The sequence below is a fragment of the Ovis canadensis genome, chromosome 20 (genome assembly GCF_042477335.2).
Source record: "Ovis canadensis isolate MfBH-ARS-UI-01 breed Bighorn chromosome 20, ARS-UI_OviCan_v2, whole genome shotgun sequence".
NCBI classification, from domain to species: domain Eukaryota; kingdom Metazoa; phylum Chordata; class Mammalia; order Artiodactyla; family Bovidae; genus Ovis; species Ovis canadensis.
In genome coordinates, this window is record NC_091264.1 from 15,603,908 (window position 1) to 15,630,946 (window position 27,039).

Consider the following 27,039-nt stretch of genomic DNA (forward strand, 5'->3'; position numbering starts at 1 on the left):
AAACACCTGGAGTAACAGGCAAATTTGGCCTTGGAAGGCAGAATGAAGCAGGGCAAAGACTAATAGAGTTTTGCCAAAGAAATGCACTGGTCATAGCAAACACCCTCTTGTAACAAGACAAGAGAAGACTCCACACATGTACATCAACAGATGGTCAACACTGAAATCAGATTGATTATATTCTTTGCAGCCAAAGATGGAGAAGCTCTATACAATCGACAACAACAACAATAACAACAACAACAACAACAAAAACCCAGGAGCTGACTGTGGCTAAGTCATGAACTCCTTATTGCCAAATTCAGACGTAAATTGCAGAAAGTAGGGAAAACCACAAAGCCATTCAGTCAGTCATTTCAGTATAGTTCAGTCACTCAGGCATGTCTGACTCTTTGCGACTCTATGAATCACAGTACACCAGGCCTCCCTGCCCATCATCAACTGCCGGAGTTCGCTTAGACTCACGTCCATTGAATCAGTGATGCCATCCAGCCATCTCATCCTCTGTCGTCCTCTTTTTCTCCTGACCCCAATCCCTCCCAGGATCAAAGTCTTTCCCAGTGAGTTAACTCTTTGCATGAGCTAGCCAAAGTACTGGAGTTTCAGATTTAGCATCATTCCTTCCAAAGATATCTCAGGGCTGATCTCCTGCAGAATGGACTGGTTGGATCTCCTTGCAGTCCAAGGGACTCTCAAGAGTCTTCAACACCACAGTTCAAAAGCATCAATTCTTCGGCAGTCAGCCTTCTTCAAAGCCCAACTCTCTCATCCATACATGACCACAGGAAAAACCATAACCTTGACTAGACGGACCTTAGTCGGCAAACTAATGTCTCTGCTTTTGAATATGCTATCTAGGTTGGTCATAACTTTTCTTCCAAGGAGTAAGTGTCTTTTAATTTCATGCCTGCAGTAACCATCTGAATTGATTTTGGAGCCCCAAAAAATTAAGTCTGAAACTGTTTCCACTGTTTCCTCATCTATGTCCCATGAAGTGATGGGACCCGATGCCATGATCTTCATTTTCTGAATGTTGATCTTTAAGCAAACTTTTTCACTTTCCACTTTCACTTCACCAAGAGGCTTTATAGTTCCTCTTCACTTTCTGCCATAAGGGTGGTGTCATCTGCATATCTGTGGTTATTGATGTTTCTCCCGGCAATCTTGATTCCAGCTTGTGTTTCTCCCAGTCCAGCATTTCTCATGATTTACTCTACATATAAGTTAAATAAGCAGGGTGGCCATTCAGGTATGACCTAAATCAAATCTCTTATGATTATACAGTGGAAGATAGAAATAGATTTAAGGGACTAGATCTGATAGATAGATTACCTAATGAATTATGGACGGAGGTTCATGACATTGTACAGGAGAGAGGGATCAAGAGTATCCCAATGGAAAAGAAGTGCAAAAAAAGTAAAATGGCCATTTGAGGAGGCCTTACAAATAGCTGTGAAAAGAAGAGAACCAAAAAGCAAAGATGAAAAGGAAAAATATAAGTATCTGAATGAAGAGTTTCAAAGAATAGCAAGGAGAGATAAGAAAGCCTTCTTCAGTGATGGATACAAAGAAATAGAGGCAAACAACAGAATGGAAACGACTAGAGCTCTCTTCAGGAAAATTAGAGATATCAAGGAAGCATTTCATGCGAAGACGGGTGGATAAAGGAAAGAAATGGCATGGACCTAACAGAAGCAGAAGATATTAAGAAGAGGTGGCAAGAAAACACAAAAGAACTGTACAAAAATTTTCTTCACGACCAAGATAATCACAATGCTGTGATCACTCACCTAGAGCAAGACATGCTAGAATGTGAAGTCAAGTGGGCCTTAGAAAACATCACTATGAACAAAGCTAGTGGATGTAATGGAATTCCAGTTGAGCTATGTCAAATCCTGAAAGATGATGCTGTGAAAGTGCTGCACTCAGTATGCCAGCAAATTTGGAAAACTCAGCAGTGGCCACAGGACTGGAAAACGTCAGTATTCACTCCAATCCCAAAGAAAGGCAATACCAAAGAATGCTCAAACTACAGCACAATTTCACTCATCTCACATGCTAGTAAAGTAATGCTCAAAACTCTCCAAGCCAGGCTTCATCAATACGTGAACCGTGAACTTCCAGATGTTCAAGCTGGTTTTAGAAAAGGCAGAGGGACCAGAGATCGAATAGCCAACATCCGCTGGATCATGGTAAAAGCAAGAGAGTTCCAGAAAATCATCCATTTCTGCTTTATTGACAATGCCTTAAAGCCGTTGACTATGTGGATCACAATAAATGTGGAAAATTCTGAAAGAGATGGGAATACCAGACCCCCGACCTGCCTCTTGAGAAACCTCTATACAGGTCAGGAAGCAACAGTTAGAACTAGACATGGAACAACAGACTGGTTCCAAATAGGAAAAGGAGTACATCAAGCCCGTATATTGTCACCCCACTTATGTAACTTACATGCAGAGTGCATCAAGAGAAACGCTGGGCAGGAAGAAGCATATGCTGGAATCAAGATTGCTGGGAGAAATCTCAATAACCTCAGATATGCAGATGACACCACCTTTATGACAGAAAGTGAAGAGGAACTATAAAGCCTCTTGAGGAAAGTGAAAGTGGAGAGTGAAAATGTTGGTTTAAAGCTTAAGATTCAGAAATCGAAGATCATGGCATCTGGTCCCATCACTTCATGAGAAATAATAAATGGGGAAAGAGTGGAAACAGTGTCAGCCTTTATTTTGAGGGGCTCCAAAATCACTGCAGATGGTGATTGCAGCCATGAAATTAAAAGGCACTGACTCTTTGGAAGAAAAGTTTTGACCAACCTAGATAGCATATTCAAAAGCGGAGACATTACTTTGCCAACAAAGGTCCATCCAGTCAAGGCTATTGTTTTTCCAGTGGTCGTTTATGGATGTGAGAGTTGGACTGTGAAGAAGGCTGAGCGCCGAAGAATTGATGCCTTTGAACTGTGCTGTTGGAGAAGACTCTTGAGAGTCCCTTAGAGTGCAAGGAGATCCAACCAATCCATTCTGAAGGAGATCAGCCCTTGGATTTCTTAGGAAGGACTGAGGCTAAAGCTGAAACTCCAGTACTTTGGCCACCTCATGCGAAGAGTTGACTCACTGGAAAAGACTTTGATGCTTGGAGGGATTGGGGGCAGGAGAATAAGGGGACGACAGAGGATGAGATGGCTGGATGGCATCACTCACTCGATGGACGTGACTCTGAGTGAACTCCAGGAGTTGGTAATAAACAAGGAGGCCTGGCCTGCTGTGATTCATGAGGTCACAATCAGTCGGACACGACTGTGTGACTGAAATGAACTGAGCTGAACTTGTTTTTGGAGTAGCGCAAAGGTAACTGGGCTTTGTCAAGACAATACATTGGTCATAGCAAACAATCTTTCCTAACAACACAAGAGATGACTCTATCCTTGGAAATCATCAAAAGGTCAATAGCAAAACAGATTGAATATATTCTTTGCAGCCAAAGACGGAGAATCTATACACTCTGGGTGGAGGGGGAAATGGGGGTTGGGGAAAGACGTGCATTTGACTGGCTCAGATCATGAGCTCCTCATTGCAAAAGTGAAAGTGAAAGTCACTCAGTCTTGCCTGACTCTTTGTGAATTCTCCAGGCCAGAATACTGGAGTGGGTAGCCTTTCTCTTCTCCAGGGGATCTTCCCAACCCAGGAATCAAACCCAGGTCTCTCACATTACAGGCGGATTCTTTACCAGGTGAGCTGCAAGGAAAGCCCCCTCATTGTAAAACTCAGGCTTAAATTGAAGTAAGTAGGGAACAGAGATAGTCCATTCAATACGACTTAAATCAAATCTCATGATTATACAGTGGAGATAACAAATAAATTTAAGGGATTATATCTGGTAGACAGAGTGCCTGAAGAACTATGGACAGAAGTTCATAACATTGTACAGGAGGCAGTAACCAAAACCGTCAGAAAGAAAAAGTAATGCAAGAAGGCAAAGTGGTTGTTTCAGGCAGGTTTATATTTAACTAAGGAAGAAACAGAAGGGAAAGGCTGGGAGAAAAGTAAAGAAATGCTCCAGTGAATGCAGAGTTCCATAGAATAGCAAGGAGAGATAAGAAGGTATCCTTAAATAAACAATGCAAATAAATAGAGGAAAACAAAACAATGGAAAAAAACTAGATATCTCTTCAAGAAAATTGGATGTATCATGGGAATATTTCATGCAAGGATGGGCATGATAAATGCCAGAAAATATAAGGACCTAACAGAAGCAAAATAGATTAGGAAGAGACGGCAAGAATACAAGGAAGAACTACACAAAAAAGGTCTTGATGACCTAGATAACCACAGTTGTGTGGTCACTCACAGAGAGCCAGAAATCCTGGAGTGTGAAGTCAAGTGGGCCTTAGGAAGCATTACTGCAAACAAGGCTTGTGGAGATGATAGAATTCCATCTGAGCTATTTAAAATCCTAAAAGATGGTGCTGTTAAAATACTGCACTCAGTATGTTAGCAAATTTAGAACACTCAGCAGTGTCCACAGCATGGGAATAGGTCAATTTTCTTTCCAGTCCCAAAGAAAGGAAATGCTAACTACCATATAGTTGTGCTCATTTCACATGTTAGGGAAATAATGTACACAATCCTTCAAGGTATTTCCAGGAGTAACAGCTGTGTTTAGAAAAGGCAGAGCAATGGATTTTTTTTTTTTTAGGTTTTTTTTTTTATTTTAGAAAATGTTTATTGTAATATTAAGACTTTAATGAAAATTTATCAATATATCAAAGAAAGAAAAGCAGTGATTATCTTAATAAATGCCATGAAAGGAGTTGATAAAAATTATTATTAGTTCCACATTAAATTTCTTTTTTTTAAAAAATTTTTATTTATTTTTATTTTTTAAATTTTAAAATCTTTAATTCTTACAGAGCAATGGATTTTAAATTGCCAGCATCCATTTGATCATAGGGCAAGCAGGAGAATTTCAAAGAAAATCATCTAATTTTTCTCCACTGATTATGCTGCAGTCATTGACTTTGTGGATCACAATAAGCTGGAAAATTATTAAAGACACAGGAATACTAGACCTTCTTACCTGTCTCCTGATAATCTTGTTTGTGGGTCAAGATGCAACACTTAGAACTGGACACAGAACAACTGACTGGCTCAAAATTGGGAAAGGAGTACATCAAGGCTATATGTTGTCACCCTGATTATTTAACTTATATGCAGAGTACATCATGCAAAATGCCAGGCAGGATGAAGTGTAAGCTGGAATCAAGATTTCTAGGAGAAATACCAATAATCTCAGTTATGCAGATGACACTACCTTAATGGCAGAAAGTGAAGGACTAAAGAGCCTCTTATAAGTTAAATAAGCAGGGTGATGGACAGGGAGGCCTGACGTGCTATAATTCATGGGGTCACAAAGAGTCAGACACGACTGAGTGACTGAACTGAACTGAAAGAGCCTCTTGAGGAAGGTGAAAAAGGAGAGTGAAAAAGTTGGCTTAAAACTCAACATTCATAAAATAAAGATCATATCATCTCTTCCCATCACTTCATGAAAAATAGAAGAGTGGAGGTTAAAAACAATAAGAGATTTTCTTTTATTGGGCTTCAAAATCACTGTGGACAGTGACTGCAACCATGAAATTACAAGACACTTGCTCCTTGGAAGTAAAGTTATGACAAACCTAGACAGCAAATTAAAAAGCAGAGACACCACTTTGCCAACAAAGGCCCTAGTAGTCATGTACAGATTGAGAGTTGGGCCATGCCGGTAGCCAGCATGGGAGATCCCATCCATGACAAAGTCATGCGAAGGAGACCTGACAAGCAAGGCTTCAGGACTCGAGGGACTCCCTGGGCCGATCCCACCCATGACAAGGTCATGTGGAGAAACCTGACGAACAAAGCAGATCAGAACTCGAGGGACCCCCTGGACTTGCTCAAGCATCTACCCCCAAACCAGAATCTGTCTGTCTTACTATTTTATGCTTTTCACAACTCTTCTGACATTAACAGGTGGCTATCCCCAACCACCTTTTTCTGAAAAAAATTAACTTAGGACTCTAGTTGATAAATCTCCTGGGCATGAAAGGAGTATTTCAATTTGAACCCCCTGTTAGCATTCTAGCTTACTTGGCAGGTTTATCCAGACTCTTGCAACATTGTTGAGCCAATGCTTGCGGCCAAATTCCCACATCCCTTATCCATTGTGTTCCTGGGAGTGCATATATTTAAGATATAGAAAAAGCAAGCAGTAGCCTTAACATTAGCAACATTAGACTTTGAGTTAATAAGTTCTTTCTTTGCTGTAACCCACTGAATCTTTGCTCCACGAAAATGTAACTCTGTACTTTAAGGGTGACACAGGCTAAGGAATTTAAGAAAAAAACATTTCAAGGGAAAGTAAGTATTTTAGGTGACCAACCTTTATCAAAAAGGGGTCATAAAATGTCAAGAGGCCTCTGGGCCAGAAGATAATGTACAAAAAATAAGACCCTTGTTTATGAAATGGTATGCAGGATGAAACCTGGTATCAATAAAAGTTAATACTGATGGAATGTTGAGCTGACTCTGCATTTTTCACTTTGCTCAATGTACAGCTCAAAGTATAAAAGCTCCCTCTGTAAATAAAGTGACAGACCTTGCTCACCGAAACTTGGTCTCCCCATGTCATTCTTTATTTCTTTTCTTTTCAGGTTGACTCCCTGGAGTGCAGGGGCCCTCTGAGTTCACTTTCCTGCCCGGGCTTCTAAGACCCTCTCAAGAAGGTGCTCTGCACCTTTTCCCCACCGAGGGTACCTGTTGCCTCCATGAACAGAACAAGTCCCATGCAGGGGTTTTATTGGCTTTCTATGTAAACCAAGGAATATCAACCTCTTTTGCTCCTCTATTTTCTTAACTGTAACATTCTTTCTTTATCTCTCTCTATATATCTCTTGCCGATGCCATTCATGCTTCAGATATCTCTGGATCCTGCTGGGGCTGGACCCCGGTAAAGGCTGAGTGCAGAAGAATTGATGCTTTCAAACTGTGGTGCTGGAGAAGTCTCTTGAGAGTTCCTTGGATTGCAATGAGATCAAACCAGTCAATGTTTTGTTACAAGGAGTGTTACAAAATGTAATAGTGACAATACATGTTTCCTTTTATATCTTATAAAGTGAGGAGAAGGGTATTCACATATTGAAATATGTATTAGTTTAGGGTTTTATATCCTTTTTGTCATTATTGTCAAATAATTTATTTGATACTTCTACCCTTGTTTGTGTGACAAATTAGCTAATATATGGAAGTGTTTAATACAGTACCTTCTCAACGTATTAGAGATTTAAAATCAGCAGAGTTCAATTTATTGATGCTTTATTGACCTGCCACTCTATTTGTTTTGATAAGACTGAATGGAAAGTATCCAGCTGAAAATTTTCCACACAGCAATAATATTGAGTTATATGTTCTACAGTTGGCAATCTTAGACGATTATAGCCCATTGTAGGACAAGCTGTATAGATGTTGAGTGACACAGATAGAGGTGAAGGTTTTAACCATGGAAAGATGCTTCAGGTTAGAAGAGTGTGATGTCACATGTACAGAGGAATCTGACGTCAGAGGACGTCGCCTTCTGTGTTGTTTCAGCTTGCTGCTTCCTGGGTATAATTCTTCACCTGTGATGTTTGTAAATATTAGTATCTTGACATGTTAGCATTTCGATAGACCTTCATATAAATGCCAAAAGAAACCTGAATCACTAAGTGATTCCAGATAAATGAAAAAGAACTGGCAGTTAATTTTCATTCCTTGCAGTTCTAATGATGAATGAAGTGGACAGATGCTATCCTCTGCCTGGTGCTGAGACCAGCAAAGCAAAATGGGCAACATTTACCAAATGGTATTGCTTCATTGATTGTAAAATTTGCTAATTCAACATTGAGAGATATCAGAATATTTTTAAAGGTTTATTCATTCATTAAAAAAAAAAAAAAAACATTTGTTAAGTGCTTCCTTTTGTACCTGGCACAAAGTTATGTGGAAAATATATTAGTGAAGAGGGCCAGGGAGTGACAAGACAGTGAACTGCAGAAACTGAGTGTCAGACTGTGTTGCAGACACAATAGAATAGGGCTGTACAAATACAGGAAGGCTGCTTTAGACTGTATGGTGAGGGAAGAATTTCCTGCAATGCTACCCTGTGAGCTGGGACCAGTGGTCAATATTTTGGAGAAGAATCATCAAAGGCCCTTAGTAAAGAGGAAGCCCGGAATGTTGGATGCACAGTGAGGAACAATTGGATGGGCAGAGATAAAACTGAGAGGAAGCAGGAGCAGAACACACTGACCAAAGGAAGGTTTTCAACCACATGTAGATTTGTTTAGGGAGAACATGCTGACTGTTCCCCAAATCTCACCCAAATAGCTGTTTAACCCCCTGCATCATCTCCAGTGACTACCTCCATCAGACTATCAAACAGTTAGTGTGCCAGTTATGACTCTAAATGTGAGGAGTATTAAAGCCTTGGCCAGCACTGCCCACACAGAGGATAATCCAGTGGAGAATAAATAAATGAAATGATTACAAGTATCAAGAAGCCCAAGAAGTAAGCAAAATGTATCACTTATGTTTATAATAAAATAGGGTCAACCTAGCCTACAGCCTAGGTCTAAAATCTTGTAGTAATGAAACAGTATTTCATCTTACATATTTTACTTCAAAACGTCATTCCAAGATTCTACTACAATAATATATTATATTGAAAATGACAATTTACTTACATATAATATATAATAAAACATGTAACATCCTTTATAATTTTCTGTGTCCTTTTGTATCCATTACCCCATTTAATATTCACAATGCATGTTATTATTATTATTCACAATAAAAATGTCTGCTATTTTGAGTATTCATAATACCTATTATCATTACCTTCTTTTTAAAGATGAATAAGCTAAAGTCAGTCCAAAATGAAATCAGTCCTGAATATTCATTGGAAGGATTGATGCCGCTGAAAATCCAATACTTTGGCCACTTGATGAGAACAACTGACTCTTTGGAAAAGACCCTGATGCTGGAAAATATTGAAGGCAGGAGGAGAAGGGGACAACAGAAGATGATATGGTTGGATGGCATCACTGACTCAATGGACATGATTTTGATCAAGCTCCAGGAATTGGTGAAGGACAGGGAAGTCTGGCATGCTGTAGTTCATGGGGTCACAAAGAATCAGACACAACTGAGCAATTGAACTGAACTGAAGCTAAAGTTGTGGAAATTTAACTGACTTGTCTACAGTCACAAAATGAATTAGTAATGCAGGTAGTTATAGACTTTCTTGATAACAGTTAGATCACCAGAAGTTGGGCTAGTCTGAGCTAAATATAGTAAAACTATTTACCCAACAGCGCCAGCCATTTGCAACTGTGTACAAGTGCAGGTGGCTTCAATGGTGCACAAGTGCAGCCAAGAGGAGCTACCCCACGTGAGAGGCCGGGGTGGAGGCCGAGAGGAGCAACCCCACATCCAAGGAGCGGTGGCTACCCGGGCACAGGAGAGCCTAGAGAAGCTACTCCATGTTCTAGGTCAGGAGGCACAGAGGTGAGGAGATACCCCTCGTCAAAGGTAAGGAGCAGTGGCAGCACTTTGCTGGAGCAGCCATGAAGAGATACCCCACGACCAAGGTAAGAGAAATGCGAGTAAGATGGTAGGTGTTGCAAGAGGGCATCAAAGGGAAGACACACTGAAACCATAATCACAGAAAACTATAGTAAATCTAATCACACTAGGACCACAACCTGGTCTTACTCAATGAAACTAAGCCATGCCGTGTGTGCCACCCAAGACGGATGGCTCATGGTGGAACGATCTGACAGAATGTGGTCCACTGGAGAAGGGAATGGCAAGCCACTTCAGTATTCTTGCCTTGAGAACCCCATGAACAGTATGAAAAGGCACAATGATAGGATACCAAAAGGGGAACTCCCCAGGTCAGTAAATGCCCAATATGCTACTGGAGATCAGTGGAGAAATAACTCCAGAAAGAATGAAAGGAAGGAGCCAAAGCAAAAGCAATACCCAGTTGTGGATGTGACTGGTGATAGAAGCAAGGTCCAATGCTGTAAAGAGCAAAATTGCATAGGAACCTGGAATGTCAGGTCCATGAATAAAGGCAAATTGGAACTGGTCAAACAGGAGATGGCAAGAGTGAAGGTTGACATTCTAGGAATCAGCGAAATAAAATAACACTGATGGATGAATTTAACTAAGATAACCATTATGTCTACTACTGGGGGCAGGAATCCCTTAGAAGAAATGGAATAGCCATCACGGTCAACAAAAGAGTCTGAAATGCAGTACTTGGATGCAATCTCAAAAACGACAGCATGATCTCTGTTCCTTTCTAAGGTCAACCATTCAATATTACAGTAATCCAAGTCTGTGCCCCAACCAGTAATGCTGAAGAAGCTGAAGTTAAACAGTTCTATGAAGACCTACAAGATCTTTTAGAACTAATACCCCGCAAAAGATGTCCTTTTCACTATAGGGGACCGGAATTCAAAAGTAGGAAGTTAAGAAACACCCGGAGTAACAGACAAATTTGTCCTTGGAATATGGAATGAAGCTGGACAAAGTCTAATAGAATTTTTCCAAGAGAACGCACTGGTCATAGCAAACACTTTCCAACAACACAAGAGAAGACTCTATACATGAACATCACCAGATGGTCAACCCTGAAATCAGATTGATTATATACTTTGCAGCCAAATACGGAGAAGCTCTATACAGTCAGCAAAAAAAAAAAAAAAAAGACCTGGAGCTGACTGTGGCTCAGATCACGAGCCCTTCATTGCCAAATTCAGACTTAAATAGAAGAAAGTTGGGAAAACCACTAAGCCATTCAGGTATGACCTAAATAAAATCCCTTATGATTATACAGTGGAAGTGAGAAATAGATTTAAGGGACTAGATCTGATACAGTGCCTGATGAATTGTGGACGGAGGTTCATGACATTGTACAGGAGACAGGGATCAAGACCATCCCCATGGAAAAGAAATGCAAAAAAAGCAAAATGGCTGCCTGGAGAGGCCTTACAAATAACTATGAAAAGAAGAGAAGCGAAAAGCAAAAGAGAAAAGGAAAGATATAAGCATCTGAATGCAGAGTTCCAAGGAATAGAAAGGAGAGATAAGAAAGCCTTCTTCAGTGATCAATGCAAAGAAATAGAGGCAAACAACAGAATGGGAAAGACTGGAGATCTCTTCAAGACAATTAGAGATACCAAGGGAACGTTTCATGCAAAGATGGGCTCAATAAAGGACAGAAATGGTATGGACCTAACAGAAGCAGAAGATATTAAGAAGTGGTGGCAAGAATACACAGAAGAACTGTACAAAAAAATCTTCACAACCCAAATAATCACGATGGTATGATCACTCACCTAGAGCCAGATACCCTGGAATGTGAAGTCAAGTGGGCCATAGAAAGCCTCACTATGAACAAAACTACTGGAGGTGATGGAATTCCAGTTGAGCTATGTCAAATCCTGAAAGATGATGCTGTTAAAGTGCTGCACTCAATATGCCAGCAAATTTGGAAAACTCAGCTGTGGCCACAGGACTGGAAAATGTCAGTTTTCATTCCAATCCCAAAGAAAGGCAATACCAAAGAATGCTCAAACCACCACATAGTTCCACTCATCTCACACGCTAGTAAAGTGATGCTCAAAATACTCCAAGTCAGGCTTCATCAATACGTGAACCGTGAACTTCCAGATGTTCAAGCTGGTTTTAGAAAAGGCAGAGGGATCAGAGATCAAATTGTCAACATCTGCTGGATCATGGAAAAAGCAAGAGAGTACCAGAAAGACATATATTTCTGCATTATTGACTATGCCAAAGTCTTTGACTGTGTGGATCACAATAAACTGTGGAAAATTCTGAAAGAGAAGGGAATACCAGACCACCTGACCTGCCTCTTGGGAAACCTATATGCAGGTCAGGAAGCATCAATTAGAACTGGACATGGAACAACAGACTGGTCTCAAATAGGAAAAGTAGTAGGTCAAGGCTGTATATTGTCACCCCGCTTATTTAAATTATATGCAAATTATATCATGCGAAATGCTGGGCTGGAAGAAGCACAAGCTGGAATCAAGATTGCCAGGGTAATATCAATAATCTCACATATGTAGATGATACCACCCTTATGGCAGAAAGTGAAGAGGAACTATACAGCCTCTTGATGAAAGTGAAAGAGGAAAGTGAAAAGTTGGCTTAAAGCTCAACATTCAGAAAACAAAGATCATGGCATCTGGTCCCATTACTTCATGTGAAATAGATGGGGAAACAGTGGAAACAGTGTCACACTGTGTTGTTGTTGCTTTTTCACTCCAAAATCACTGCAGATGGTGACTGCAGCCATGAAATCAAAAGACGCTTACTCCTTGGAAGGAAAGTTATGACCAACCTAGATAGCATATTCAAAAGCAGAGACATTATTTTGCTAGCTAAGGTCCGTCTAGTCAAGGCTATGGTTTTTCCTGTTGTCATGTATGGATTTGAGAGTTGGACTGTGAAGAAAGATGAGTGCCAAAGAATCGATGCTTTTTTTTTTTAAATTTTTTTTAATTTTAGTTTTTTATTTTTTTAATTTTAAAATCTTTAATTCTTACGTGCATTCCCAAACATGAACCCACCTCCCACCTCCCTCCCCATAACAACTTTCTGGGTCATCCCCATGCACCAGCCCCAAGCATGCTGCATCCTGCGTCAGACATAGACTGGCGATTCAATTCACATGATAGTATACATGTTAGAATGTCATTCTCCCAAATCATCCCACCCTCTCCCTCTCCCTCTGAGTCCAAAAGTCCGTTATACACATCTGTGTCTCTTTCCCTGTCTTGCATACAGGGTCGTCATTGCCATCTTCCTAAATTCCATATATATGTGTTAGTATACTGTATTGGTGTTTTTCTTTCTGGCTTACTTCACTCTGTATATTTGGCTCCAGTTTCATCCATCTCATCAGAACTGATTCAAATGAATTCTTTTTAACGGCTGAGTAATACTCCATTGTGTATATGTACCACAGCTTTCTTATCCATTCATCTGCTGATGGACATCTAGGTTGTTTCCATGTCCTGGCTATTATAAACAGTGCTGCAATGAACATTGGGGTACATGTGTCTCTTTCAATTCTGGTTTCCTCGGTGTGTATGCCCAGCAGTGGGATTGCTGGGTCATAAGGGAGTTCTATTTGCAATTTTTTAAGGAATCTCCACACCGTTCTCCATAGTGGCTGTACTAGTTTGCATTCCCACCAACAGTGTAGGAGGGTTCCCTTTTCTCCACACCCTCTCCAGCATTTATTGCTTGCAGATTTTTGGATCGCAGCCATTCTGACTGGTGTGAAGTGGTACCTCATTGTGGTTTTGATTTGCATTTCTCTAATAATGAGTGATGTTGAGCATCTTTTCATGTGTTTGTTAGCCATCCGTATGTCTTGTTAGGAGAAATGTCTATTTAGTTCTTTGGCCCATTTTTTGATTGGGTCGTTTATTTTTCTGGAATTGAGCTGCATAAGTTGCTTGTATATTTTTGAGATTAGTTGTTTGTCAGTTGCTTCATTTGCTATTATTTTCTCCCATTCAGAAGGCTGTCTTTTCACCTTGCTTATAGTTTCCTTTGTTGTGCAGAAGCTTTTAATTTTAATTAGATCCCATTTGTTTATTTTTGCTTTTATTTCCAGAATTTTGGGAGGTGGATCATAGAGGATCCTGCTGTGATTTATGTCTGAGAGTGTTTTGCCTATGTTCTCCTCTAGGAGTTTTATAGTTTCTGATCTTACATTTAGATCTTTAATCCATTTTGAGTTTATTTTTGTGTGCGGTGTTAGAAAGTGATCTAGTTTCATTCTTTTACAAGTGGTTGACCAGTTTTCCCAGCACCACTTGTTAAACAGATTGTCTTTACTCCATTGTATATTCTTGCCTCCTTTGTCAAAGATAAGGTGTCCATATGTGTGTGGATTTATCTCTGGGCTTTCTATTTTGTTCCATTGATCTATATGTCTGTCTTTGTGCCAGTACCATACTGTCTTGATGACTGTGGCTTTGTAGTAGAGCCTGAAGTCAGGCAAGTTGATTCCTCCAGTTCCATTCTTCTTTCTCAATTGATGCTTTTGAACTGTGGTGTTGGAGAAGACTCTTGAGAATCCCTTGGACTTGCAAGGAGATCCAACCAGTCCATTCTAAAGATTGGCCCTGGGTGTTCTTTGGAGGGAATGATGCTATAGCTGAAACTCCAGTACTTTGGCCACCTCATGCACGAGTTGACTCTTTGGAAAAAACTCTGATGCTGGGAGGGATTGTGGGCAGGAGGAGAAGGGGGCGACAGAGGATGAGATGTCATCACCGACTCGATGGAGATGAGTTTGAGTGAACTCCGGGTGTTGCTGATAGACAGGGAGGCCTGGCGTGCTGCAATTCATGGGGTCGCAAAAAGTCGGACACGACTGAGCGAGTGAAATGAACTGAACTGAACTGAATTGAACCAGGCATTTAGTTTAAAAACAGAAGGAAGAGAGGACATAGCATCCTCATTGTTAAGAAATATAGGATCTATTTAGGAAGATGTTCAGATAAGTACCAGCTAATAAATTGGGCACAAATACTGGGTGTATATAAAGTTATGGAATAATCAGAGTGGTATGGGATTATTCTATAAACTCTTCTTGACTGAAACTTTAAAACTGGGCATACAAATAGGTTGTGTGGTAATATTTTTATATGTTTTTGTTGTTAAATTCTGTTTTTTTTTTCCTCCCTATTTTGAAAATGACTGCCAATCAATGAATCTTACCCACATTTCCTCTGAGTTTATTACTTAGTTTAAAAAACTATAGTGTTTCTTCATTGCACAGATAAATCTCAGCTGCTCTTTTTCTCCCTCTGCTGAAGACATCTGCCAGGACAATCCAGAAAACTTTATCTCAGCATTCTCTAATTATTTCATTCCCAGGTCCAAGCCTGATGCAAAGCTTGCTGTTCAAACAACCTCTTCCTGGAATGCTAAATTGTTGACCTTTAGGAAAGCTTCATTATTTAATCTTCTTCTATTTCTCAGAAAATCAGTAGAGGATTCTATTCAAAATGCAAACCCGAATATGCTGGCTTACGTTTTCTGAACACTGAACATTCTGTTTCTCTCATACAATGCAATGATTGTATTTTTCTGACTTTTCAATGATGTCAATAAGTGTTTAGTTTTATTAATATTGATTCGTTTACATTATATTTTATAATGAGGAAGACCTGGCATACTATTGCATAAAAGTACACAATCATTCCAAATACTATGATTGTCATTACACATACTGCATGTTGAGTCTCTTTCCCCTTCCATTATACCTGGAAATATTTTCTATGTTCAAAATTTTCTTTTTCAAAATTAAAGATTATGAATAATACATGTCAACTAACAAGTAATTAAGAAACAAAAGAAAAGTATACAACTTCAGTTAGGTATTTAAGCTTTAGTGTTAATTGTCTTACTCTTCATGGCTCTGAAGGATAGCATGGCATGTAATATTCTGAAGAAAAACTACAGCCACATTATCACTTGGTAGCAACATGCCAGAGCCTGTGCTAAGTGCTTTTTATATTTCTTTTTGTTTTCACTTTCACATTAACTCTACAAATAATTAATCTGCAACATAAGTTTCTTTTCTAGAAAGTCAGTGAAGATCAAGGCACATTTTTAATAGGAACTGATGAGAAAAATCTTTGTAAAGAATGAAAAGTACTTACGGGAACCAGAAATTTTTTAATCTCTTCCAAAGCATGACTCATACGTGAATAAGCCTCCCCCGGTGGAGCAAACACTTCAATTAATACATGAAGTTCATCACTCAAGTGGGCATACTTGGCTTCCCCACTTTTTCTTAATTCTTCTTCCTGTGAAAAAAGTTATTTTTATAAATACAAATACACTCATTTTACATCAATTTAACATTTACTGAGGAGATGACAAAAGTATATAATCTAAGCAAGTTTTCCACAAGTGGAAAGTAAAAATCTGACATAACTCATTTAAATATTTCAAAATAATTTTTAAGAGTTTGATTTTTTTTAAATCTGGCATAATTAGCTGTATATTTTAATCATCTAAATGAAAAATACTAAATCCCCAAAAAGAAGTGACAGAAATGCCATTAACTCCACTGGAAGAAAATATTGTTTTTGTGTCCTACAAGTAATCATTTGCAGCCAATGAACCCACGATGCCACTGTTTTTTAAGAAAACTAGGATTTTATAGATACTTTTTGAGAGGTGGTGAAGTGGTTAGTTGTTCTCCATGAAACTGAGCAAAACGGAGGCTTCTCTCACATGCTCATTCCCATGGGAACAGGTCCTACCCATCACTGCTATCATTTGCTGCCTCATACAGGAGTAAGTTAAAGCAATGGCTGTTACACATTATGTTGGCCTTCATTCAGAGTGAGCTTCATACCCAAGATTTTTGTGAGCACTGCACCTGAGTTATTAGACATGACTGATCAGTTCAGTTCAGATGCTTCTTACTTTACTTATGTGTGCAAAGTTTTTTACTCATGTTGTCTTTAATCTTTCAATAACATTGCATAGCATTCACATAATTCAAATTAGGATATTGAGTTTAAAAGACTTAAGTAACCTCAGCAAAGTTGGGACTCAAGTCCAGCTCATTTTGCAAGGATTTCAGGGAAGTAAAATGCAGTGAAAAATTAACACATGCTTGCTCAGTCATGTCTGACTCTTTGCAACATATAGGTTGTATCCTACATGGCTCCTCTGTCCATGCATAAGACTTTCTAAGAAATAACACTAGAGTGGGTTGCCATGCTCTGCTCCAAGAAATCTTCAGGACCCAGGGCTTGAACCTGAGTCTACTATATTGTAGGTGGATTGTTAATCTGCTGAGCCCTTTGAGAAGCTCAAAAGTTACCATACACAACATTAATTGTATTTTACTTTTCTTGACTCTCCTCTCCCAAACTAGCAATTGATTCACTAAATTTCAAAGGATAAAAAAGAAAAAATAGGGCTGCTGCTAATTCCTGTCTCTTGGCTTCACATACAATGAGAGCATCACTTCAGGACCTTTTATGTGAGACAAGCTTTCTGAGAAATCTGAAATAGTTCTCATTTTGAACTTACAATGAGTGTTTTGAGTGGGAGAACTGACTCCAAGACCCCAGACTACCAGAGAACTAACCGTAGGGAGTATCAAATAGTGAGAACTCACATAAAGGAAAACACTTGAATACAATATCTGGTATTACACAACCACCTGTGCAGGACTCCTCATCTAAACAACAAACAAACCAAAAATACAAACCCAATCATTAGCAGACAGGATTACCACCTCACTCAGCCTTGTCCATCAGAGGAAACACACACACACACACACACACACACACACACAACTCAGCATGAAGCTCACCCTGTACAAAGTTTACACAAACAACTGGACCAACTTTAGGAAATTAGAAATAAAAAGGAAGAAATAATTCATCCTTGAAGCCTGAGAAAAGGGGACTTCAAACACAATAAGTTTAAAAAAAAAATGATGAAAAGGCAGCGAAATTCTACACAAATGAAAGAACAAAGTAGAAACAAAGAAGTCCAAATAAATGAAGAGGAAATAGGCAAACTATATGAAAAATATTTCAGAATAATGAGAGTAAAGATGATCAGAAACCTAAAAAAGAGAATGGAGGAAATGAAAGAATCAGTTAACAAAGACATAGAATAATTAAAGAAAGGGTGCACAATTGCACTCATCTCACACACTAGTAAAGTAATGCTCAAAATTCTCCAAGCCAGGCTTCAGCAATATGTGAATCGCAAACTTCCAATGTTCAAGCTGGTTTTAGAAAAGGCAGAGGAACCAGAGATCAAATTGCCAACATTCGCTGGATCATGGAAAAAGCAAGAGAGTTCCAGAAAAATATCTATTCCTGCATTATTGACTATGTCAAAACCTTTGACTGTGTGGATCACAATAAAATGTGGAAAACTTTGAAAGAGATGGGAATACCAGACCACCTGACATGCGTCTTGAGAAATCTATATGCAGGTCAGGAAGCAACAGGTAAAACTGGACATGGAACAACAGATTGGTTCCAAATAGGAAAAGGAGTACATCAAGGCTATATATTGTTACCCTTCTTATTTAACTTATATGCAGAGTACATTATGAGAAACGCTGGGCTGGAAGAAACACAAGCTGGAATCAAGATTGCTGGGAGAAATATCAGTAACCTCAGATATGCAGATGACACGACCCTTATGGCAGAAAGTGAAGAGCAACTAAAAAGCCTCTTGATGAAAGTGAAAGAGGAGAGTGAAAAAGTTGGCTTAAAGCTCAACATTCAGAAAAAGAAGATCATGGCATCTGGTCCCATCACTTCATTTGAAATAGATGGGGAAAAAGTGGAAACAGTGTCAGACTTTATTTTTAGGAGGCTCCAAAATCACTGCAGATAATGATTGCAGCCATGAAAATAAAAGACACTTACTCATCGGAAGGAAAGTTATGACCAACCTAGATAGCATATTCAAAAGCAGAGACATTGCTTTGCGAATAAAGTTCCGTCTAGTCAAGGCTATGGTTTTTCCAGTGGCCATGAATGGATGTGAGAGTTGGACTGTGAAGAAAGCTCAGCACTGAAGAATTGATGTTTTTGAACTGTGGTGTTGGAGAAGACTCTTGAGAGTCCCTTGGACTGCATGGAGGTCCAACGAGTACATCCTAAAGGAGATCAGTCCTGGGTGTTGATTGGAAGGACTGATGCTGAGGCTGAAGCTTCAATACTTTACTACCTCATGTGAAGAGTTGACTCATTGGAAAAGACCCTGATGCTGGGAGGGATTGAGGACAGGAGGAGAAGAGGACGACAGAGGATGAGATGGCTGGATGGCATCACCAACTCGATGGACATGAGTTTGGGTAGACTCCAGGAGTTGGTGATTGACAGGGAGGCCTCAATTCAGTTCAGTTCAGTTCAGTCGCTCAGTTGTGTCCGACTCTTTGTGACCCCATGAATCGCAGCTTGCCAGGCCTTCCCGTCCATCACCATCTTCCAGAATTCACTCATGAGGTCACAAAGAGTCAAACACAACTGAGCCTCTGAACTGAACTGAAACATAAAAAGACAAGCAAAACAATTACAGAAATTAAAAATACTCTAGAAGCAATCAGAGAGAGAATCGGAGAAGGCAATGGCACCCCACTCCAGTACTCTTGTCTGGAAAATCCCATGGACAGAAGAGCCTGGAAGGCTGCAGTCCATAGAGTCGCTGAGGGTCGGACACGACTGAGTGACTTCACTTTCACTTTCATGCATTGGAGAAGGAAATGGCAACCCACTCCAGTGTTCTTGCCTGGAGAATCCCAGGGATGGGGGAGCCTACTGGGATGCCATTTCTGGGGTCGCACAGAGTAGGACATGACTGAAGCGACTTAGCATCTAGAAGGAATCAATAGCAGAATTTCTGAAGCAGAAGGACGAATCAGTGAACTGGAAGATAAAATGGTGGAAATAACTTCTGAAGAGCAGAATAAAGTAAAAAGAGTGAAAAGAACTGAGGATAGTCTCAGAGACGTCTGGAACAAAATCAGACACACCAACATTCAAATTATAGGGGTTCCAGAAGAATAAGAGAGAAAGATAGTGTATGAAAAATTTTTGAAGAGATTATAGTTGAAAATTTCCCCAGCATGGAAAAGGAAATAGTCAATCAAGTTCAAGAGGGACAAAAAGTCCCATACAGGTTAAACCCAAGCAGAAATATGCCAAGACCCATATTAATCAAACTAATAAAGACTAAACACAAAGAAAGAATATTAAAATAATCAAGGGAAAAGCAACAAGTAAAATACTAGGAAAATCTCATATGTTTCACAGCTGATCTTTCAGGAGGAACTCTGCAGGCCAGAAGAGAATGGCAGGGTATATTTAAAGTATGGGGGAAATGTACAATAGAGATTACTGTACCCAGCAAGAATCTCATTCAAAATTGATAGAGAAATAAAAAGCTTTTCAGACAAGCAAAAATTAAGACAATTCTGTATTAGCAAATCAACTTTACAACAAATGTTAAAGGGATGTATATAGTCAAGAAATACAAGAGTTAGAAAAACATCTGCAAAATCAACACAAAACAACCAAGAAAATGGCAATAGGAACATATATAGCAATAATTACTTTAAATGTAAATGGATTAAATGCTCCAACCCAAAGACACAGGCTGGCAGAATGGATACAAAAACAAGACCCATACATATTATGTCTGCAAGAAACCCACTTCAAACCTAAAGACAGATATAGACTAAAAGTGAAAGGATGGAAAAATATATTTCATGCAAATAGGAAGCAAAAGAAAGCTGAAGTAGCAATCCTCATATCAGACAAAATAGACCTTAAAATAAAGAAGATTCCAAGAGATAAAGAGGGGAACCACATAATGATCAAGGGATCAATCCAAGAGGAAGACAGCAATTGTAAATATCTAAGCCCCCAACATAGGAGCACCTCAATACATAAGACAAACACCAACAGATATAAAAGGAGAAATTGACAGTAACACAATAATAATCAGTTCAGTTCAGTTCACTCAGTCATGTCCGACTGTTTACAACCCAATGAACCACAGTATGCCAGGCCTCCCTGCCCATCACCATTGCCTGGAGTCTACCCAAACCCATGTCCATTGAGTTAGTGATGCCATCCAACCATCTCACACTCTGTCACCCCCTTCTCCTCCTGACCTCAATCTTTCCCAGCATCAAGGTCTTTTCAAGTGAGTTAGCTCTTCCAATCAGTTGGCCAAAGTACTGGAGCTTCAGCTTCAACATCAATCCTTCCACTGAACACCCAGGACTAATCTCCTTTAAGATGGACTGGTTGAATCTCCTTGCAGTCCAAGGGACTCACAAGAGTCTTCTCAACACCATAGTTCGAAAGCATCAATTCTTTGGTGCTCATCTTTCTTCACAGTCCAACTCTCACATCCATACACGACTACTGGAAAAACCATAGCCTTAACAAACGGACATTTGCTGACAAAGTAATGTCTTTGCTTTTTAAAATACTGTCTAGGTTGATTATAACTTTCCTTCCAAGGAGTAAGCATCTTTAAATTTCATGGCTGCAATCACCATCTGCAGTGACTTTGGAGCCCTCAAAAATAAAGTCAGCCACTGTTTCCACTTTTTCCCCATCTATTTCCCATGAAATGATGGGACCGGATGCCATGATTTCCTTCATGATTTTCTGAATGTTGAGCTTTAAGCCAACTTTTTCACTCTCCTCTTTCACTTGCATCAAGAGGCTCTTTAGTTTCTGCCATAAGGGTGGTGTCATCTGCATATATGAGGTTATTGAGATTTCTCCCAATAATAATAATAATAATAATAATAATAATAATAATAGGAAACTTTAAAACCCCCTCACACCAATAAACAGATCATCAAAACAGAAAATTAATTAAAGAAACACAAGTCTTAAATGATGTACTAGATGAGATGGATCTCATTGATATCTTCAGGACATTCCATTCAAATGCAGAAGAATACACCTTCTCAAATGTACATGGAACATTCTCCAGGATAGATCACATCTAGGATCACAAATGAAACCTCAGTATATTTAAGAAAATTGGAATTGTGTCAAACATCTTCTCTGACCACAATGCTATAAAAGTAGACATTGATTACAAGAGAAAACCTGTAAAAACAAATGGAGATTAAACAATACATTTCTAAATAACCAATATGTTACTGAAGAAATCAAAAGGAAAACAAAAAATATCTATAAACAAATGAAAAGGAAAAGACAACAACTCAAAACCTATGCAGCAAAAGCAGTTATAAGAGAGAAGTTTATAGCAATACAATCCTACCTCAAGAAACAAGAAAAACACCGAATAGACAACCTGACTGTATACCTAAAACAACTGTAGAAAAAAGAACAAGAAGCCTCAAAATTAGTAGAAGGAAAGAAAATAAAGAACTGAGAAAAAATAAATGAAAATTAAATGAAAACAATAGTAAAGATTAATAATACTAAAGACAGTTCTTTGAGAAGATAAAAAAAGTGACAAACCTTTAGACAGACTCATTAAGAAAAAAAGAGAAGAATCAATTCAACAAAATTAGAAATGAAAAAGGAGAGGTTACAACAGGCAACACAGAAATACAAAGGATTGCAAAAGACTCTTATGAACAACTATATGGCAATAAAATTGATAACCTGGAAGAAATGAACAGATTCTTAGAAAAGTTCAATCTTCCACGACTGTACCTTGAAATAGAAATTATGAACAACCCAGTTACAAACACTGAAATTGAAGCTGTGATCAAAAATCTCCCCGAAAACAAAATCCCAGGACCATATGACTTCACAGAATTTTATCAATCATTTAGAGAAAAGCTAATGCCTATCCTAAAATTCTCTTAAAAAACTGCACGGGAAGGAACACTTCCAAACTCATCCTATAAGTCCACCATCACCCTGATACCAAAACCAAACAAAGAAAACACACAAAAAAGAAAACTACATGCTAATATCAATGATGAACATAGATGCAAAAATCCTTAACAAAATGCTAGCAAACAGAATTCACCAAGACATCAGAAAGCTCATACACCATGATCAGATTGGGTTTATTCTAGGGATGCAAGAATTCTTCAGTTCAGTTCAGTGGCTCAGTGGTGTCCAACTCTTTGTGACCTCATGGACTGCAATACACCAGGCTTTCCTGTCCTTTACCATCTCCCTGAGCTTGTTCAAACTCGTGTCCATTGAGTCAGTGATGCCATCCAACCATCTCTTCCTCTGTCATCCCATTCTCCTCCTGCCTTCTGTGTTCCCTAGCATCAGGGTCTTTTCCAATGAGTGACCTTGTCACAGCAGGTGGCCACAGTACTGGAGGTTCAGCTTCAGTATCAGTCTTTCCAATGAATATTCAGGGTTGATTTCCTTTAGGACTGACTCGTTGGATTTCCTTGCAGTCCAAGGGACTCTCAAGAGTCTTCTCAAGGACCACAGTTTAAGAGCATCAATTCTTTTTTTTTTTAAATTTATTTATTTTATTGGAGGCTAATTACTTTACAGTATTGTATTGGTTCTGCCACACATCAACATGAATTCGGCACGGGCATACACATGTTCCCCATACTGAACCCCCCTCCCACCTCCCTCCTGGTACCATCCCTCTGGGTCATCCCAGTACACCAGCCCCAAGCATTGTGTATCGAACCTGGAGTGGTGATTCATTTCTTATATGATATTATACGTGTTTCAGTGTCATTCCCCCAAATTGTCCCACCCTCTCCCTCTCCCACAGAGTCCAAAAGACTGTTCTATACATCTGTGTCTCTTTCGCTGTCTTTGGTGTTCAGCCTTCTTTATGGCCCAGCTCTCACATCCATACATGACTATTGGAAAAAGCTAGTTATTGTTAAATTAATTTAAATATACTACTTTTCTCCAAGAGATCATACATTTGAAAGTTACTCTAAGCGAAAGAGCTCACGTTTCAGAATAAGAAAAAATATTAAAATCACCACATCTACGTTGGTGATTTTTAACTTTCAAATGAATCATACAGCATGTCAAATGGATGATATAACTCTGAAATAACACATGTCATATTAGCTTCAACAGTCCAGATTCTGATCATGGGTACTAGAGCAAAAATCGCAGCTCTTCTCCTCAATAGTGTATAAATTTTGATGTGACCTCACTAGTTTTGACCTTTTAATTTTTCAATGGTAAAATGATAATAATAACAATAATAGCATTAGTCAAATATGACTTGCTAAATATTATTATGCTAAATATCTAAGGTTCAAAGCAATATAAAAACAAATATGAACTAAAAAAGGCAATGCATTCAAATATCCTAATTATCCTCCTGAAAAATCTACCAGTGACAGGAATAAGCTAAACAATCAAAGAAATGTTAAAAACACATAATACATAGTATACAAAAGTTTTATATATATATATTTTACTTTAGCAATTACTCTTGTCATATTTTATCCTCAGAGTTTTACTGTTTTCTGCAGATTTATTATTATTATTATTAATGCTCAGAGAACTTTCTTTTAATTCAAATTCTCTTCAGTAATAAATAAGTCTCTTATCTATACAGCATTCTCTACCACGAAATTCAAATAGAAACAAATGAATTATTTATACCTTGGACTGAATGGGATTGTCTGAATTTAAAAGCATGTGTAACTACACTTATGTAGAAATTCTTTTCTAGTACATTCATCCATTCAAGTTGCATCCTCCAAAGGGATGTTTACAAATGTATATATGTGTATAAATGTGTATATATATATATATATATATATATATATATATATATATATATATGCGTGTGTGTGTGTGTACATATATATGTATACATATTTGTCTGTGGTAGAGATGCAATGGCTGCCCCTGAAGAGGATCTCAGTTTCTTTTGCCTTTGCCTTGCTCCCCGAGACTGAACAGGCAAGAACTCTCCTAGATTATAGCATCTGTGGCCCAAACGGTCAGCTCTGTGAGGGTATCTTTTCAGAGCTGAACACTCAACCTAATACTATCTAAATTCATGAAGAGTGAAGGGCCAGAAACATCAATGAGAGAAAAGGTAGTGTTTTTTAAATAGGTCAATAATTTGAAATCAGAGAGGTAGGAAGTACCAAACAAAAGATTGTTTATGCTTGAGTTTGGAAGTTGAAGGTTTACTAGAGTGCATGATTCTCAATTCAGAACACTCAAACCATACACTCTAGGGAACATCAAGGATTATTTGGTTTTCCAAACTCTGAAAATGTTTTATCCAAAACAATGAAGAGTATCTCGATACAACACAAGGGTCATTACATTATTCAAGCAGAAAAAAAGGCCATCAATTATTTTATTATAATTTTTATTGAAATATAGTCAAAACACAATCTTGTGTTAGTTTCTGTTGTACAGCAAAGAGAATTAGCCATACATATACACATATTCCCTCTTTTTTGGATTTCCTTTGCATTTAGGCCATCAATCTTGATGTAATGAAACCTATAGGAAGGTTTGATCACAGGTCAAACTCTTGAATTAAAAAATGAAAGACATTTAATTTAAAAGTCTTTTGCTTATTAAGTAAGATACTCAAAAATATTTATCTTGTGGAAATAGAACGAACTGGGGCCACAATTACCAAAATGTAGTTCTCTAGCATCTGTTTTTCCTAATCCACCCAGAGGCTTTGTTTGGGTTAGGTAGAGGAAACTGTAATGGGGATGTGAAAGCACTTGTGTTGGAGGCCAGTGGTGAGGCAGAGAAAGAGGGGAGTAGATCCCAGAAAGAGACTGGGATCAAGGATTTGAAATTTGTGGAGAAAGAGTGTGCTTGCCTGCCAAGTCACTTCAGTTGTGTCCAGCTCTTTTTGACCCTATGGACCATGGCCAGCCAGGGTCTTCTGTCCATGGGATTCTCCAGACAATAAAACTTCAGTGGGTTGCCAAGTCCACCTCAAGGGGATCTTCCCAACTCAGGGATCTCCCTGTATTGGTGTAATGATTCTCCCTGAACTTAGCAGCTGAGAAGTAACCAAGAAGTAGGTTTCACATGCTTTGCTTTGAGGTTGGCAGAAATCTCGGAAAGCCAGGGTTTTTGGAAACCTAGGGATCAGTGTCCCACAGGGACCTCTGTTTTCCCCTTACTATTTAAAGGACTTCATAAATTATTCAATTTCAATAACCATATATAAGCTGACAAATAAAAAATAACATATAATATTCCCAGCCACAGACAGGAAAGTCAGGCAGACATCTGAACACATTGACTACAAGTCAACTGAATTGCAGGAAGGGAAACACTTGAATAAACACATTTCAGTCAGCTGTTGAGATAAAATGCAGGCACAAACATTTCATGGTTTTAAAAAGACTTGATTTCCAATTTAAAAACAATTACAAATAAAAATAAGAGACTTGTTTCTTCTGTTGAAAATTAGGGAAGAGATTACCCTCACTCCTTTTTCTCGGAGCAATTTTTTTTTTCCCCTCCCAGTGCCTTTAATTTAGAAAACTTCTGATTGTAAGTACTTTCTCCTCTCTTTGAAAAGTATATAAATCCTTTGGAAGATATAAGTTAGGTCTTTGTCAGCTTTATGATCTAGGGATGTCTTTCTCAAGGATATAGAGGCACCTTTTAAATGCAGGCATGAAGACAAGCATCTGTCTTCTAGTTTCTGTGAGGGGATAGTAAAAAACTAACTTTGGTAGGGGCCTTGCTCCAGGTTGCAAAACTACTTCCTGTCATAAAGATACAAGAAGTTTGTTTTTTCTTGGATGAACCCAATTAGCTAACCAATAATCATGCAAAGTTAGGATGCTCTCTGTGTTCTATCAAGACCTCTTACTTGGGGATTACTTGTGTTTTACATTGAGAAAAATTATGCAATGGTTTGTATTTGCTTGGCTATAAAAGGATGAGATCTCTCCTGGTCTTCTCATCTCTTGATGAATGGCCCTTGATGCCCATCACATTCAGATCTAATGCTTAATAATAATAAAAGCATCTTCTTCTCTACAAAAAGGTGTTTTTTTTTTTTTGTTTGTTTGTTTGTTTTAGACAGGATTCTGGGCTGGGAGAAGATTTTCTTATTGTATAAATTCCACCAATACTCTTTGTAACAGATGCTGTGAATACTCTACCCATATTCATTGTCTTCATTATCTTCATGTAACCAGTATTTATTTTCTTGCTGGAGGCTTGGTCTGGCCTTGAGGGATAGCCCTACTTAAACACAGACCAGGGAAGATACGTCAGGATTCAACTCTCTACGGACCAGTTGTCAACTAGTGATTAGAGAGAGCCAGCTTATAAACAACCCAGCCTTCTCCACACTTAGATGCGGCGCCAGCCATTGTTGCCCCATAGGTTTGTTTGCTTAAGTTCAACTGCTAAACTTCAGCTGCTTCAAAGAAAGCTTATCAAAAAAAAAAAAAAAAAAAAAA

At 38.7% G+C, this 27,039-nt stretch overlaps 1 protein-coding gene across 1 annotated transcript in view; it reads right to left on the reverse strand.

Annotated features, from left to right (window-relative positions):
- The window catches only part of KHDRBS2 (KH RNA binding domain containing, signal transduction associated 2), an 844,433-nt gene that overhangs the window by 419,110 nt on the left and 398,284 nt on the right, over positions 1-27,039 (reverse strand). Inside the window, exon 4 of the mRNA XM_069562599.1 lies at positions 15,794-15,940. Within this exon, the coding sequence (XP_069418700.1) occupies positions 15,794-15,940 (147 nt within the window). The remainder of the gene's footprint in view (positions 1-15,793; positions 15,941-27,039) is intronic.